We start from the raw sequence: 15345 nt of genomic DNA on the forward strand, positions 1-15345 counted from the left end.
CTAGCCCAATGTATCATTACTGCCTTAACTTCCTCGTCAACTAGGTTCCAATCCAATAATTGTTTATACATTTTGGACAGAGTTTTTGTATTATTTTCCAAAATCTCGTTTTGAAATCTAGAACTCTTGTCAGCATAACCTTTATCTTTAACATCTTTCCTAAACATTCCGTTTATCTGATGGTAATGCAGCCAGTCATACACTTGGGACTTAACCTGGTCGTACGGCCTCATTTTCCACTTTCCTTCCTCCTTCATTAATAGTTGTTCGTAAGTTACCCATTTGGCTCTCCTATCGCTCTTTTTAACCGCCATAGCTTCTAGTGGTGACAGCCATTGTGGCGTTTTAGGTTCCAAAACATCTCTGTACCTTTCCCACACTTCCATTAGAGGGCCCCTGAAGATGTGATTTCCAAATTCTTTGTGCACTTTCTTCCTCTCATGCCACAAGTATGCGTGCCACCCGAATCGATTATCGTGGCCTTCTAAGTCTAGCACTTCCGCCTCTTCTAGTTTTATCCATGTTTTGACCCAGCACAGGCATGATGCCTCAAAATATAATTTCAAGTCTGGCAGGGCAAAGCCTCCTCTTTCTTTAATATCCGTTAATAGTTTAAATTTTATTCTCGGCTTCCTTCCCTGCCAGATAAATTTGGAAATCTCCCTGTGCCAGGTTTTGAATATTTTTGTGCCTTTGATCACCGGGATGTTTTGAAAATAAAATAGTATTCTTGGAAGTACCGACATTTTAATTGTGGCTATTCTACCCCAGAATGACAGTTTAAGTCTGCCCCACGTTTCTATATCTTTTTTGACTCTTTTCCACGTTGTTTCATAGTTGTTTTTAAATAAATCTATGTTCTTAGACGTTACCCATATGCCCAGATATTTCACTTTTTTGGTTACTTCTATTTCTGTTTCTCTTTGTAGTTCCTCGATTTTATCTGCCGACATATTTTTAGTTATTATTTTTGTTTTCCTTTTATTTAATTTAAAGCCCGTTACTTCCCCATATTGATCAAATTCTGCCAATACCTCTTTTATTGAGTCGAGTGGATCTTCCATTGTTACAACCAGGTCGTCTGCGAAAGCCTTAGTCTTATATTCGTGTTGACCGACCCTGATTCCTTTGATTTCTTTATTATCTCTAATGGAATTAAGTAGAACCTCTAGTATCATTATAAATAATAATGGGGACAGCGGGCATCCTTGTCTTGTTCCTTTGGTTACTATTATTTCGGTCGACTCCACATTATTTATTATTAATCTTGCTCTTTGTTCGGTATAAATTGCTTTTATCCCATTGTAAAATTCAGTACCTACTTCCATATATTCCAGTTGTTTCAGCAGGAATTCCCAGTTTACATTGTCGAACGCTTTTTCAGCGTCCACAAATAACAATAAACCTTCTTTGTCGCATCTTTCTGTTAAGTATTCTATAATATTGATAACATTCCTTATGTTATCTTTCATTTGCCTTCTTGGCAGAAAGCCGGCTTGGTCTTTATGAATACTTTCTACCAATACAGTTTTTAGTCTCCTTGCCAGGACTCCTGTAAAAATCTTATAATCTATGTTTAACAGGGAGATCGGTCTATAATTTTTAATTTGTTCTAGGTCTGAATCTTGTTTGGGGATTAGTGTAATCAATGCCTCCTTCCACGTCTCTGGTATTTCTCTTTCCTTAAGAATGTTGTTCATCACTTCTTGTAGTGGATTCACCAATACCGATTCCAACTCTTTATAGTATCTACTGGTTAACCCATCTGGGCCTGGGGCTTTCCCATTTTTTAGGTCTGTTATTATTGCTTTAATTTCTTCTGTCTCGATTGGGGCGTTTAACTCTTCTTTTGCAGCTGTAGTAATTTTGTTAATATTTTTGGATTTTAGATATCTCTCTATTTTTCTCGTCATATTTTTTCCTGTATTTTTAAAGAGTCCTCCATAGAAGTCCGTAAAGGCTCTCCTTATTTCTTTTGGCTTGTTTATCTCTACTCCTTCCACCACTATCTTATTTATTATACTCTGTTCTTTCCTTTTTTTCAATTGCCACGCTAAAAGCTTCCCTGGTTTGTTGGCATATTCAAAATTCCTCTGTCTCAATCTTTTAACCTTCCATTCTATCTCTCTATTTATCAGCATTGCGTATTGGGCTTGTAGTACCTTAATATTTTCTTTTATTTTCTTATTTTTTGGGTTTTGACTTAATTTCTGTTCATTCTCCATTATTTGTTATGCGATTTCTTTTTTTCCTTTTTCCCTCTTTTTATTTTTAATTACGCTCTGTTGGATAAAGAAACCCCGCATCACCGCCTTGCCTGCATCCCAGACCACCCTTGGCTTTGTACCTTTGCCTAAGTTGTCCTCAAAATATTCTTTTAGTCTATTTTGGGCCTTTTCTACTATCTCTTGGTCATCCAACAGATAGTCCTTTAACTTCCATCTATTTAATCTGCTTTCTTGCCCTTTCAATTCCATTTTTACTGGGTTGTGGTCTGAGATTGTTCTGGCCTGGATCTCTACCTTTTTCGATCTTAAAACTAATTCTTTCGAAATCCAAATCTGATCCAGTCTTGATAGTGACTCGTTGGGTTCTGAATGGAAGGTGTATTGTTTTTCCAGGGGGTATTTATATCTCCAAATATCCACTAAGTTACAGTTTTGGACCAGGGAAAAGAAAGTTCTGGGTAACTTCCCTTCTTTACCTTTGGTATTCCTTTGTCTGTCTGACTCTAACGACACCACACCGTTCATGTCTCCCAACAATATAATTTTCTGGTCTGCGTAGTCAGATAACTTTTCTTCAAGTCTCCCGTAAAACTCTGATTTATTGTCATTGGGGGCATATATTCCCACTATTATTATCTTTTCTCCCTGCCAGTTAATTTGGACTGCTGATATCCTTCCTTCTTCGTCTTTGAATAATTGTTTCGCTTCAATTTGTTTATTAATGTAAATAACTACCCCCCTCTATCTGGAAGACATACTCTTAACTCTGCCTGCTTTCTATCTTGAAAATACTCTTCAGGACATTTCTTCTCTCTGCACTCCTCATTTCTCCTCTGGTAACTACTGTGAATGCATCACCTGCTGTCTGTCTGCAGACACTGCAGTCGTCTGCAAGGGATTCCCACATGACAAGGTTGATGTTGCCAGCCTTCATGTCTCATTTGCAGACATCTTTATAGTGCAGAGGGACGCGGGTGGCGCTAGGGGTTAAACCACAGAGCCTAGGACTTGCCAGTCAGAAGGTCGGCGGTTCGAATCCCCGCAACTGGGTGAGCTCCCGTTGCTCGGTCCCTGCTCCTGCCAGCAGTTCGAAAGCACATCAGAGTGCAAGTAGATAAATAGGTATCGCTCTGGTGGGAAGGTAAATGGCGTTTCCGTGTGCTGCTCTGGTTCACCAGAAGCGGCTTAGTCATGCTGGCCACATGACCCGGAAGCTGTACGCCGGCTCCCTCGGCCAATAAAGCAAGATGAGTGCCGCAACCCCAGAGTCGGTCATGACTGGACCTAATGGTCAGGGGTCCCTTTACCTTTACCTTATAGTGCACAGTTGGTTTACCAGCAGGCCTGGTGCCTGAAACCAGCTCCCCGAAAACCACATCCTTTGGGATCCTGCCATGTTCCATTCTGTGTACAGGACCAAGCAAGGTGTAGACCATGGGTAGGCAAACTAAGGCCCGGGGGCTGGATCCGGCCCACTTGTCTTCTAAATCCAGCCTGCGGACGGTCTGGGAATCAGCGTGTTTTTACATGAGTAGAATGTGCCCTTTTATTTAAAATGCATCCCTGGGTTATTTGTGGGGCATAGGAATTCATTCACTCTTTTTTCTTCAAAATGTAGTCCGGCCCCCCACAAGGTCTGAGGGACAGTGGACCGGCCCCCTGCTGAAAAAGTTTGCTGACCCCTGGTGTAGACGCTGCTGAGACAGAAGTGTGAACAAACTGGGAATGTGGGTTTGAAGTGAATTAAAGCTCTGTTGCCCTATCACAACAACTCCACTTTTTTGAAGGACTTTAGGAAAGTGAGGGGGCAGGGAAGGCACTGAAAAGTGTGGGATGAACTAATGATTAATGGGAATAATATAACCCAATAATATAATATCAAGCAAACAAGGATTAATGCTCATTGCCATATAACCACAAACAAATTAGAACTCATGCTCAGCAAAGGCCAGACATAATCTATCCTCTGCATAAACTTTATGCAAGCAAAGCAGGAAAATGAAAATCTGTGTTTACACCCTTTTCTTCTGTTGTGTCCAAAAAGGATCTGTCTTCAAGAGTATCCTCCGTGGTTTAATAGAAGTTGTAATCGGCGCAGGAGCTGGTGGCCTTCTGGGAATTTTTATTTGGTACTTTCCAAGCAAGGATCAGGTGAGAAAGGAAGCTGCTGGAAACTTTCAGCCTTGCATCTCATCAAGGAGAAGTGGTAGTGGAATGATGCAAAAGACACTATCCATGTCCTAGTCTATGACTGTTGAGAATGTGATCCAGAGATTGTCAATGCTACAAAATCACTCTTTCCCAAGGATGTGAATCCTCCGTGACTCTGTTGGAGGGGGGGTGAGGATCTTTCAGTCATTGCTGATTTTGTCCTAAACGGAGGACTCATTTGTAGATTTTAAATTAACATTATGATTCCATCAATTTAGGGCAGTTTCTTAGTAATGCTATAGTAATATTTTAAAGATACTTTCTATTTTCTTCCCTGGTCTTAGACATATGTTGTGTGGAAGAGAGCATTCTTTGTGTTGGGTCTCTCTGCTTTTACTCTTTTGAGCTGCAAGCATTTTGGCTTTCCTGGATCTGGAGGCCTCTGCACAATTGGCTTGTCATTTCTGGCTGGGCTGAGATGGTCTGTGGAGAAGGTGAGCATTCTGCAAACATAATGTTGTTGTTTAGTTGTTTAGTCGTGCCCGACTCTTCGTGACCCCATGGACCAGAGCACGCCAAACACTCCTGTCTTCGCAAACATAATAATAATAATAATAATAATAATAATAATAATAATAATAATAATTTTTACCCCACCCATCCTGCTGGGTTTCCCCAGCCACTCTGGGCAGCTTCCAACAAAGACCAAAAATACATTAAAATATCACACATTAAAAACTTCTCTGAACAGGGCTGCCTTCAGATCTCTTCTAAATGTCAAGTAGTTGTTTATCTCTTTGACATCTGATGGGAGGGCTTTCCAGAGGGTGGGCACCACTACTGAGAAGGCCCTCTGCCTGGTTCTTTGTAGCTTCACTTCTTGTAGTGAGGGAACCGCCAGAAGGCCCTCAGCACTGGACCTCAACGCCCGGGCAGAATGATGAGGGTGGAGACGCTCCTTCAGGTATACTAGGCCGAGGCCGTTTAAAGCTGAGAACTCAGGAACAGATTTGTGTGAAGGAGAGAACTCAAGTTGGACTGCTTTACAGTAGCCCCCTGGGCTCCTTTAGCATCAAGGGCAAGATAGAAATGTAATACTATGAATGACAACAACTACAACTACACAATATGCTAGTTATTCATAGCTTAAACTGAATAGAAGTTAAAAATTTCTAGAAGTTTGGGGAAAATGGGTACAAATTGAAAAGTGGTTCCTTAAACAAAATTAATGTTGGACACATTGATCAATTACACGGCTAGTTTGTGGGGAAAAGAATTCCAGAATCCACAGCCGGTCAGCACCTGTATTGATCAGGACCAACCAACATGCCGCAGAATAATATATTATGCTATGTAATTGCTTGTTACGTTAAAAATTGTTATATTTTAAAGATCTAATAAAAAAGAATAATACTAGTTCTTGTAACACTTTGTGTTCATTCTTCATCTTGCAGAAAGCAGTGGAAGAGATTGTTAGAATTGCCTGGCAATTTTTCCAACCCTTTCTATTTGGTTTAATCGGGGCCGAAATATCCGTTGTCTCTCTCGGACCAAAAATGGTTGGTAAGTCTGCTAACCTAACCTATTCAAGTTGGTAGGGGTGCCAACTTGAATAAGACATTGCGGGAGGAGGGGCAGGTAAGGCCCGTCATGCATAATTGATCACATGATGCAACACACACACACACCATTTAAGTGACAATGCCCATCAAGTTGTGAGTGGCCCGGCCCCCTCAAATATTTTATTAGGGACTCAGCCTCTAGAAATTGGCTCCTACGCACTGATGAGTAGGGCTATAGTCCCTTAAAAAGGTAAAGGACCCCTGACACTTAAGTCCAGTCACAGACGACCCTGGGGTTGCGGCGCTCATCTCGCTTTACTGGCCAAGGGAGCCGACATTTGTCCACAGACAGTTTTTCTGGGTCATGTGGACAGCATAACTAAGCTGCTTCTGCCAAAACCAGAGCAGCGCACGGAAATGCTGTTTACCTTCCTGCCAGAGTGGTACCTATTTATCTACTTGCACTTTGATGTGCTTTTGAACTACTAGGTTGGCAGGAGCTGGGACTGAGCAATGTGAGCTCACCCCATCGCAGGGATTTGAACCACCGACCTGATTGGAAAGCCCAAGAGGCTCAGTGGTTTAGACCACAGCGCTTAGAGGACAGCTAATGGAGCATCTCCTCCAAAGCCGGACAAGCATGCATTTCCATAAGTGAATGGGCAGAGCAATACCCCGGAGAGAACAGAGCAGAGGGTCAACTGCTGCATCCCAGCCCCTGCTGCTTGTGTGAGCCACAGCAGAAGGTGGCAGGCTGGAGTGGCTTCTTTCCCCATTTTTCACTGTGGCAGCTTAAAATATACTCAGAGTCCTGAAGTGATTTCATGCTCTTTATTGCTAGCGTAGGGGACACAGACAAGTCCAAATGGCCCATACAGTTCTATTCCCTAACATCTTGCAACTGCTCCCCACCATCTCAGTTGGCCACCTCGCTCTCACTTAATGTTAGGGCTTTGTCCTGCTGACACATCACCCCGCTTTTGACTTTTGTTCCTAATAAGATGAGGATGAGGGCTGATTTCCCCCTGAGAGGAATAATAAAGTATATATCCCTCTGCCTACAGGGTTTTGTATGATCACAATGTGTTTGGCTCTCATGATACGAGTTACTGCTACATTCCTGTTGGTGAGTTTTGCTGGCTTGAACTTCAAAGAGAAAACATTTATCGCGCTGGCATGGATCCCCAAAGCAACTGTCCAGGTAGAGTACACCTATATAGGAGACCCTGTTTCTTCTGCAGAAAAGATGCTAAATCACCCACCATGGTGCGCTACTCTAGGTGGGAAAGGCGTATTGCTCTTGCAAGCAACCTGATAATCGGCTTCCTTACTCCATAGGTTAATTTCTTTCTCTTTCGGAAGTGTTTTCTGTCACAGCTCTCTTAGGAGATCAATTTCCCCATGCATGCAGATTTGCCCTCAAAAGTGATCTCACTAACAGAAGCCCCTTCTGTTGACCCCAAAAGCATTGTTTTTACTTTGGGGAGATGCCATTTTGCTTCCTAATACACAAATTCAGCAACCCAGTGAATTATAATGGTAACAATACTGATAACTTGACCCATACAGCAGCGACAGCCCAGGCCTCCCATTTTGCAAGTCAGAAGCTGATTATCATTTCCCCACAAGCTGGATTGAGCCCCAGGGTCTCCAAATTTAAGAAGGGCCACAGTGAACTGCGATTGTAAGGCTATTCAAATCTGGCTCCTGTAAGTCCTGAACTGGCCAAATGAAAGAATCCTGCTTTCACTCTAATATTAGTCAATGAAGTTCATGGAGTGAAAGGGGTTTCCTTTCCCTCGCAACTGCAGCAGCACTGTCTGTTCAGGAAGGCCCCCTCTAATTCTCCAGAAAGGCTTCTTTGTGGGGTGCAGGTAACTTCAGAAAGGGGGACATGCAGACAGGAAGCTTTCCTTCTGTGACTATAACATGTGATCCAATTCAATGTCCTTTCCACCCCCCCTTCCCTGCAGGCTGCAATTGGTTCTGTTGGTTTAGATACAGCCCGAGAGCTGAAGGACCCAGTCCTAGAACATTATGGCCTGACCATCTTGACAATAGCTTTCCTGGCAATCCTGTTAACAGCTCCAACTGGGGCTCTGATCATTGGCCTGACAGGACCCAAACTCCTTCACAAGACTGACTTGGGCGATGAAGAAGATGGGGGGAAAGCATCTTCGCCAATATAGGGAAGTGTCAGGGAATACCTAAATCGGAACTCCAAGCTTCCAAGAAATCACAGTGCCCTATAGTGGCATACAGTTGTCTGAAATCCCATGTGGAATGCATTGTAGGTCCTGCTAAAACAGCAACCCAAGTAGAGGAGAATATAGTTACATTAAATCAGCATCCAGGTGTTCCTTCATCCTTCACACAGGAATTTTGAATGACTGCAGCCACAAGTGGAGTAGATCAGTGGCCTGGTTCAAAGAGATAAATGCCAGCAGGGCATGAGAAAGCATTTAGGGTGGCTCCATGAAGTGTCACAGGAAGTTTATTCAGTGGTCTCAGCAGAAAGACATGCCAGAAGCACCAATCCCATCAGTAAGTAATCAAGAGAAAGTTCAGACTTTACAACCGATGGTCAAAGCTCCCAACGGCTTTTCCAGTAGCCAAAGGCAGTTATGTTCTGGCAATAGATATGCAATCTTTGGGACCATCCAGGGAGAGTGATGTTACAAATATTGTAATGGTGCAGTGGACAGTTGTGGATTTTGCACATGGAACAAAGAAAATTCATCAAAGTTTGTCCATGTATTAGATACTAATCTGGCTGGTCTGGCATTGCAAAGATTCATATTGTCCGCCATCGTTTCCCTTTCTACATGTTATAACGTTAAAACAGCAACAACAACTCAGCGAAAGTAGTAGCTTCAGAGCAGCCTGCAGCAATACATTGGCCTCTTTGACCCAATGGGTTGAACTGGATCCAGGAAGAACTGTTGGAGTCTTTTTGGCTTCTTAAGAATATACTTGCAGAGGAGAGAAGAATGAGGAGGGCAGCAGGAAATGACTGCTATTGGATGAAGGATGTGTGATCCTGCTGGGATGAATACAGATTTTTTTTTTTACGGCTTTTACAGTTGCTGGCAATCACCCATATATGTGTGTTCTGTAAAACGAAAGGGTTGCTGAAGTTTCAGAGGATACATGGGTTTTAGGACTCTAAAAACCAGATACTAGCAAATCTTGAGTCAAGAGCTGCACATGAACCTTAGAATGCTGTCTCCAATTTAACAAGTGTGGGGAGTGTATTACTTTAAAGATTCTGCAGATCCATACATATGTCATTTAGGAAAACCTTTTTTTCCTTTCTCAGTTTCTCCATACCCATGAATATTGCATGGGGGTGTGTGTGTGTTTTTAAGAGCAATGTTGGGCATGGGTTAGAAAGAAATTGGGGTTTTCCCCAACCCTTCAGACCCAGTGGCGATGAAGTCACTGCTTCATAAGATGCTGCAATTCCTTTGAAAACTATTGAGGGCATTGTACTACCTAAACAAAACTGCTCACAATTCCTCCAGCACACCCAGTTTTTTTTTTAAATGCTCACAGTTTTTTTGCTGACTGCTTTGTAAAAACAAAACACCAGAGGATCTTTAATGCAGATCAGGTGAGTGTGGAAAGCTGTATTATCTGCATTTTTATCGCTTGTGGCAAAAGCAGTGCTTTTAAAACTGTTGTATGGAGGAGTGCAGGAGTGTCAAATAGCATAAGAGAGCCCCCTGCATCACATTGCTAATCATATTATTTTAAGGGGAAAGTTTTAAAATGGAACTTTCCCTTATCCCTAGCTTTGATTTCCACTACAAATACTCAAGGGTGATAATATTGGCATAGTGTACTGAGAGCTGCCATCTGTTGGGAAAGAGAAACAGAATGCTAAAAAATATGCACTTTACTGCAATGTTTCACCAGAGGGAGCAAAAGGCTCAGACATGCATTGTTTTCCTCCATTTTGGTGTTAGAAGATAGAGTCTGAGTCTTCCCTGCACACTCAGATCTGATTTCTACAATAAGTCTTTTAATGTTCCTTGGGTAGACATAAGAGTTATTTTTTACAACAAAGACAAATGTCCAGTAGTCATTTTCTAAAACCAGAGCCGAAAGCCACCTTCCAGCAACCTTTAACTCTGGCAAGGTGTGAAAAGTGCTTTGGAATCAGATTGCTGCATCTGGCTGAGGTTCAGCTGTCAGTTATACAGAAGGCACCATGTCTCTACAGCAAGCTGAACTCAAGTCCCTTACTTGAAGTGCCTTCCAGGTGCGAATTCCTGAAACAGCAAATTTGCACCCTTTGCTCAACAGCAGCAGCAGTTACAACTGGATTTGCTTTCTTTCTAGTGCATGACCACTTTGATACTGGGAAATGTAAAAAAAGAAAAGAAATAAATGTCAATGACTTTATAGCGTGGTTTTCTTGTTTCTTTTAAAGTCAAGGGTCTATTGCTTAGGTAACCCTTTTTACTAATTACATATATGCTTGCATCACACGTGATCACTTCCAGATCTCTTTATAGAGCATTCACCCTTCGTTGCTTGCAGAAAGTTTATGGGGAGGTGTGCTATTTATAGAGCATTTTGATTTGTTTGTGGGGAGGCAGTATGACGTTGCATCAAACAATTGCACTTTCCAGGACATTTCCCCATCACCTTTTTTACTAAAAAAAAAAAATCTCAAGGAGGGATATATTTGTGCAAGAATGCAAAACCCACTTTAATTGCAGAACTTGAGTTTGCCAGTATGCAATTGAAATCCCTCACCCAACACAAAATATTCTGGAAGAGGCCTGTATATGTGTGTGCGTGTGCGTGTAGATCTATATTTTGAGTTTGAGGGTGCCAGTGTTAGAATTTAATCAAAGCTTGGAGTGTTAAACTGGGTGCCAGACACTGAACTCCTGGATTCAGTAAGTGTTAAACTAGAATCCAGGCTAGGGTCCTGATGGGGTAATTGCTTGGGGTGATGAGCCATTAACAAAGCAAGGAGAGGGGGCTCTGTGCCAGAGAAGACAAAGTTTGAAGTAGAGTTTGGGGGCTGTGATGTGACCTAGAGAGATGAGGTTGCAGGCTGGGAAAGGAACACATACAGAGAGTGTGCCGTGGCTGATTTCTGCTAGTATGCAAGGCTATGGGAGAAACAAGACCCCTTTGGGTTGTTAGTGCTGTGAACCCCTCCATCATAGGCTCAGGATGTATATATGTGTAAATAAGCCATATATGATACAGACACCATGGTTTCCGCTGTGCCACATTCCCAAAAGGAAACACGAGCCCTGGGTAAGTGTCTGGAACTTTGCACTGCTTGGTGATTGGGGTGGCGTGCAGATATATGGTTCTGCTCTGCAAGTAAAAGCAAATAGCCAGATGTGTAGTAAGATAATACCCTGTGCAGCTGTTGCTTGGCAGAGAAAAGGAAAGGAGGGGGACACATTGGGGTGAGACCAGAAACAACTCATGTAGAGTGCAGCTTAACAGAAATCCTGGAATCGGCTAGATCTGTATAACTGTACACCTAATATTTGGCAGTAGCACCATTAGCCAGGCTAACTTTTGTCCTCAATGTTACATGCAAACTTTCACAAGAGGATGTTTGAGGAGAGGGAAGATAGAGTGGGCCATGTTTGTTTTGCAAAGGCTCCCTGCTGTTAGCTACTGCACATGATCCTAAAACAAACGATTTAAGTAGATCCAAAGGCCCAGAAACAAAAGCTGTAATTAATATCCTAAGCATATGCAAGGAACTATTTTCCAGACCTTGAAGCTGAGCAGTGCATGGTTCAGGGAAGAGCAATGTAAGGCACGGGGTGAAAAGACTGGGGTTTTTTCTTGCTCTTTCAAGCTTTCTGTCCAGAGGCTTCAGGACCATTGGCTTGGATCCTAACTTACTGTGTGAGTGGAAGAGAATATATGTTCATGGCGTGGTGCAAGATATAGCATGGCCAGGGGGCTGAGTTGGGAGCTGGGGATGGAAGAATTCACAGAAATAATCCTTCCCCTTATACTTTACAAATTTGCCAAGCATAGGATATTCTTGTAGGTGTAATGGTGCAACCCTGTAACAGAAGTGCAGTTTTAAAAGCGAACTGTCTATTATAGGCAGATGTCTACAATAATGAATTAGGATATTTTGAAATGTTCAAGTTGGAATTGTCTAACCTGATCTTTGTCGCCTTTTAGCCTAGCATTCACTAGCACCTAGGAACATTCCCCCGCCCATTCTCCCCCTTTCTCTTTAAACATGTAACAAAACATTGCTATGACTGCCTTCGTTGAGGCTATGTCCTAATTGTGAGCCATGGTGTATCAAGCTGGAGACATGCAAAATTCACAAAGGTGCGATGTAGAATGAATATTTTATTGGTAGTAACAGAATTACATATGTAACTTCCTCCATGGTGTAACTTTCCAAGTCTGTCTCTTGCACACACACACACAATGTTGGTTGTGCACCATAACATCCTTTGAATTGTCTGTAGCAATTACCGTGAAATTAAAACCCAACCCAACAAAAGTTTAGACACAATTCCAAATTGGCAAGCTGCCTGAAATATATATCAAAAGGATCAGGCAATGTATGTAGGTGAGGTGCTAGGCACTTCACAAGAAATCTTAAACTGAAATCGGAGCCTGCACCTCAGGCTAGCAGCATTTCATCCACAGGAAAGGAGAGGCCTGTTCTAGTTTTCTCCAGTTCAGATTTCAAAAACAACACAAGTTAGCACTGAGCTGCTTCATTCTGGTGGTAGTGAGGAAAATTATCTTCATGCTCCAAGTGTGGTGGGCATCGATTTTATCTCCCTGTTTGCTTATGGAAGGTTCAGAGAATCACAGAATTGTAGAATTGGACAGGATCCTCGGCATCATCTAGTCCAACTCCCTGCAATGCAAGAATCTTCTGCCCAACATGGGGTTCAAACCCATGACCCTGAGGTCGGGAGTCCGGTGCTCTACTAACTTAGCTATCTCAACTAGATCATGGTTCAAATCCCATGATTTATCACATCAAACAATAAATAACAGCAGATGAAAGTTAATCCAGAGCCCAATTTTAGGAGGATGCATGCAGAGATTCGCTTAAAAGGGGGGAGGGGGTCACGGTGCTTTTTGTTCCTATGTAGGGAGTCTGGCTTTCCTTGTTTTTGTAATTCTCTTGGCATATATACAGTGGTACCTCGGGTTACAAACTCTACTAACCCACAAGTAGTACCTCGGGTTGAGAACTTTGCCCCAGGATGCAAATGGAAATTGTGCAGCGGCAGCAGGAGGCCCCATTAGCAAAAGCGCACCTCAGGTTAAGAACGGTTCGGGTTTAGAATGGACTTCTAGAACGAATTAAGTTCATAACCAGAGGTACCACTGTATTTAAAAGAAAATTGCTTATCGTCTGTCTTGCTCTTCCCCACCACCCAAACACTTTGGGGAGGGGCAGTGGCAGTGTTGCTTACATATTTACCCCATTCCATCTATTTGGCACCTTATTTTTTTGCTCGCTTTTTTGTTTCTCATGGAACACACTCAGTTTTAGCGCACAGTAGAACAGCTCCAAGAGAAGTGAGTTCGTGGCATCTTGTCAAGAGCCAGGGTGGCGTAGTGGTTAATGTGTTGGGATTAGGACCTGGGAGACCGGGGTTCAAATCACCACTGAGCCAGGAAGCTCACTGGGTATTGTCTCTCAGTCTAAACTACTTCACAGGGTTGCTGTGAGGGTAAAATGAGGAATTTGTTTATGCCACCTTGAATTCCTTAAGAGAAAATGGGAACTACACATGTAATAATAAAATAATAGAAACCCAGCTAATTGGCACAGGGCAGAGCTAGCTTCTCTCCCCAGACATTCAGAGGCGGAGTTCAAGCTTAGGAAGAAGACTGCACCGTAGCAAATGTAGTTCTATGGAGCTCCACCAGTCAGATATGTATATTGGGATGCAGGCATGAATTGGCATCCTACGTCCAGATCAGGCACAGGGGTCCAGTCCAAGCATAAGAGGACAAGTAATCCCCTAGTGCTAGATCTGAAGGTGCTGCAAGCTCGTCCCTGAGCCTCTCCCCACACCCATGCGTTGCCTGGCTCTGGCAGAGTTGTTTTCTGCTGAAAAAGGAAGAAAACAAACTGAAACCAGAAGTTGAGAAATGCAATAGCTTTTTCCTCATCTGCATAATGTGAGCTGGATCTGGATCTGTGCTATCTGTAGTGGGAAGTGTGGTAGGCCAGGACTCCCCCCTTCCCCCAATCCAACAAACATTAGCTGTAATTAAAGGCTCGCTTGCATAATCACCTGGCCAAAGTTTCTCCCCGCTGTGGAGAAAGTGTAGGTCTGTGTGCGCACCTTCCTCATGTATGCATGCATGTACATCACTAGAAAGAACTCTGGCCTCCAGGACTGAAAGTAATATGGAAAAATCCATAAATTACTTACCTAAAAGCAGGTTGGTCACAATGAAGAATATACCACTGTGGTGGTGGTGGTGGTGGTTGTTTTTTAAAAAAACAACAACCTAGCAATTTCTTTGTTTTCTTCCAAAAGGAAGCTGACAAACCATGCTACATATCCAAGAGCAGTTGTCTTGTAATAATTCAGAGTAATGCAGAAGAAAATACGGGAGGGCTTTTGGCACTAATGGGAGGACTAGGGCACCAGATATAAAAGGCACAGTCAGTTTCACAAACCAACTTATGTACTACGTAAGTAGCAAGCAAAACAGAGGGGTTCAATAGAAATCTACTTTCTGTCCACAGTGAGAGTATCTGGGAGCAAGTTGGTGGCAAAGGTCAATTTACTTTGCCATTTATTTTCTCATAGGCAATATGTTAGCCAAGGATGCTTCTATCAGAGCCTTATTGTCATAAACAGTTTGTATCTAACTAGCTCCAGAAAGCCACTACTAATTGCTAATACTGCTTTGGCATTGGGGCAGTAGATGTTTTCCACAGCATAAACAGAGCATAAAACCTAATATTGTTTGGAATTCAGATCATGACTGTCTATATTATATGGTTGTGCATGGAATTAGGAATTACCGTATTTTTCGCTCTATAAGACGCACCAGACCACAAAACGCACCTAGTTTTTAGAGGAGGAAAAGAAGAGAAAAAATATTCTGAATCTCCACTACATAGTGAATGCAGCAATCCCTCTTGCTGTTCTGGCTTCTGTGATAGCTGTGCAGCCTGCATTCACTCCATAAGACGCACACACATTTCACCTTACTTTTTAGGAAGGAAAAAGTGAGTCTTTTAGAGCAAAAAATACGGTAAGTGTGTGTTGAGATGTACAGGGAGATCAGAACAACATGAGTCTCTTTGGGAAAATGATTCTTGAGTGTGGCATAGATGGGACTATTCAAACTTAAATAAGAGTATAAGGCACTCCTCTTTTTTTCAGACAAATTGGGTTTTTTGT

The 15345-nt window shown here is 42.5% G+C and overlaps 1 protein-coding gene across 3 annotated transcripts in view; it reads left to right on the plus strand.

The window, feature by feature from the left end:
• LOC310852728 (sodium/hydrogen exchanger 9B2-like) overlaps positions 1 to 9478 on the plus strand; it is a 27935-nt gene extending 18457 nt beyond the window's left edge. For all 3 annotated transcript variants that reach the window (XM_083756650.1, XM_083756649.1, XM_083756648.1), the window contains exons 8-12: positions 4273 to 4379; positions 4724 to 4873; positions 5834 to 5942; positions 7006 to 7142; positions 7915 to 9478. In XM_083756650.1, coding sequence (XP_083612776.1) covers positions 4273 to 4379; positions 4724 to 4873; positions 5834 to 5942; positions 7006 to 7142; positions 7915 to 8130 — 719 coding nt within the window. In that variant the 3' untranslated portion in view covers positions 8131 to 9478. The remainder of the gene's footprint in view (positions 1 to 4272; positions 4380 to 4723; positions 4874 to 5833; positions 5943 to 7005; positions 7143 to 7914) is intronic.
• The last annotated feature ends 5867 nt before the right edge of the window (positions 9479 to 15345 follow it).

The sequence above is a fragment of the Podarcis gaigeae genome (assembly GCF_964106915.1).
Source record: "Podarcis gaigeae genome assembly, chromosome: 9".
Taxonomy (NCBI): domain Eukaryota; kingdom Metazoa; phylum Chordata; class Lepidosauria; order Squamata; family Lacertidae; genus Podarcis; species Podarcis gaigeae.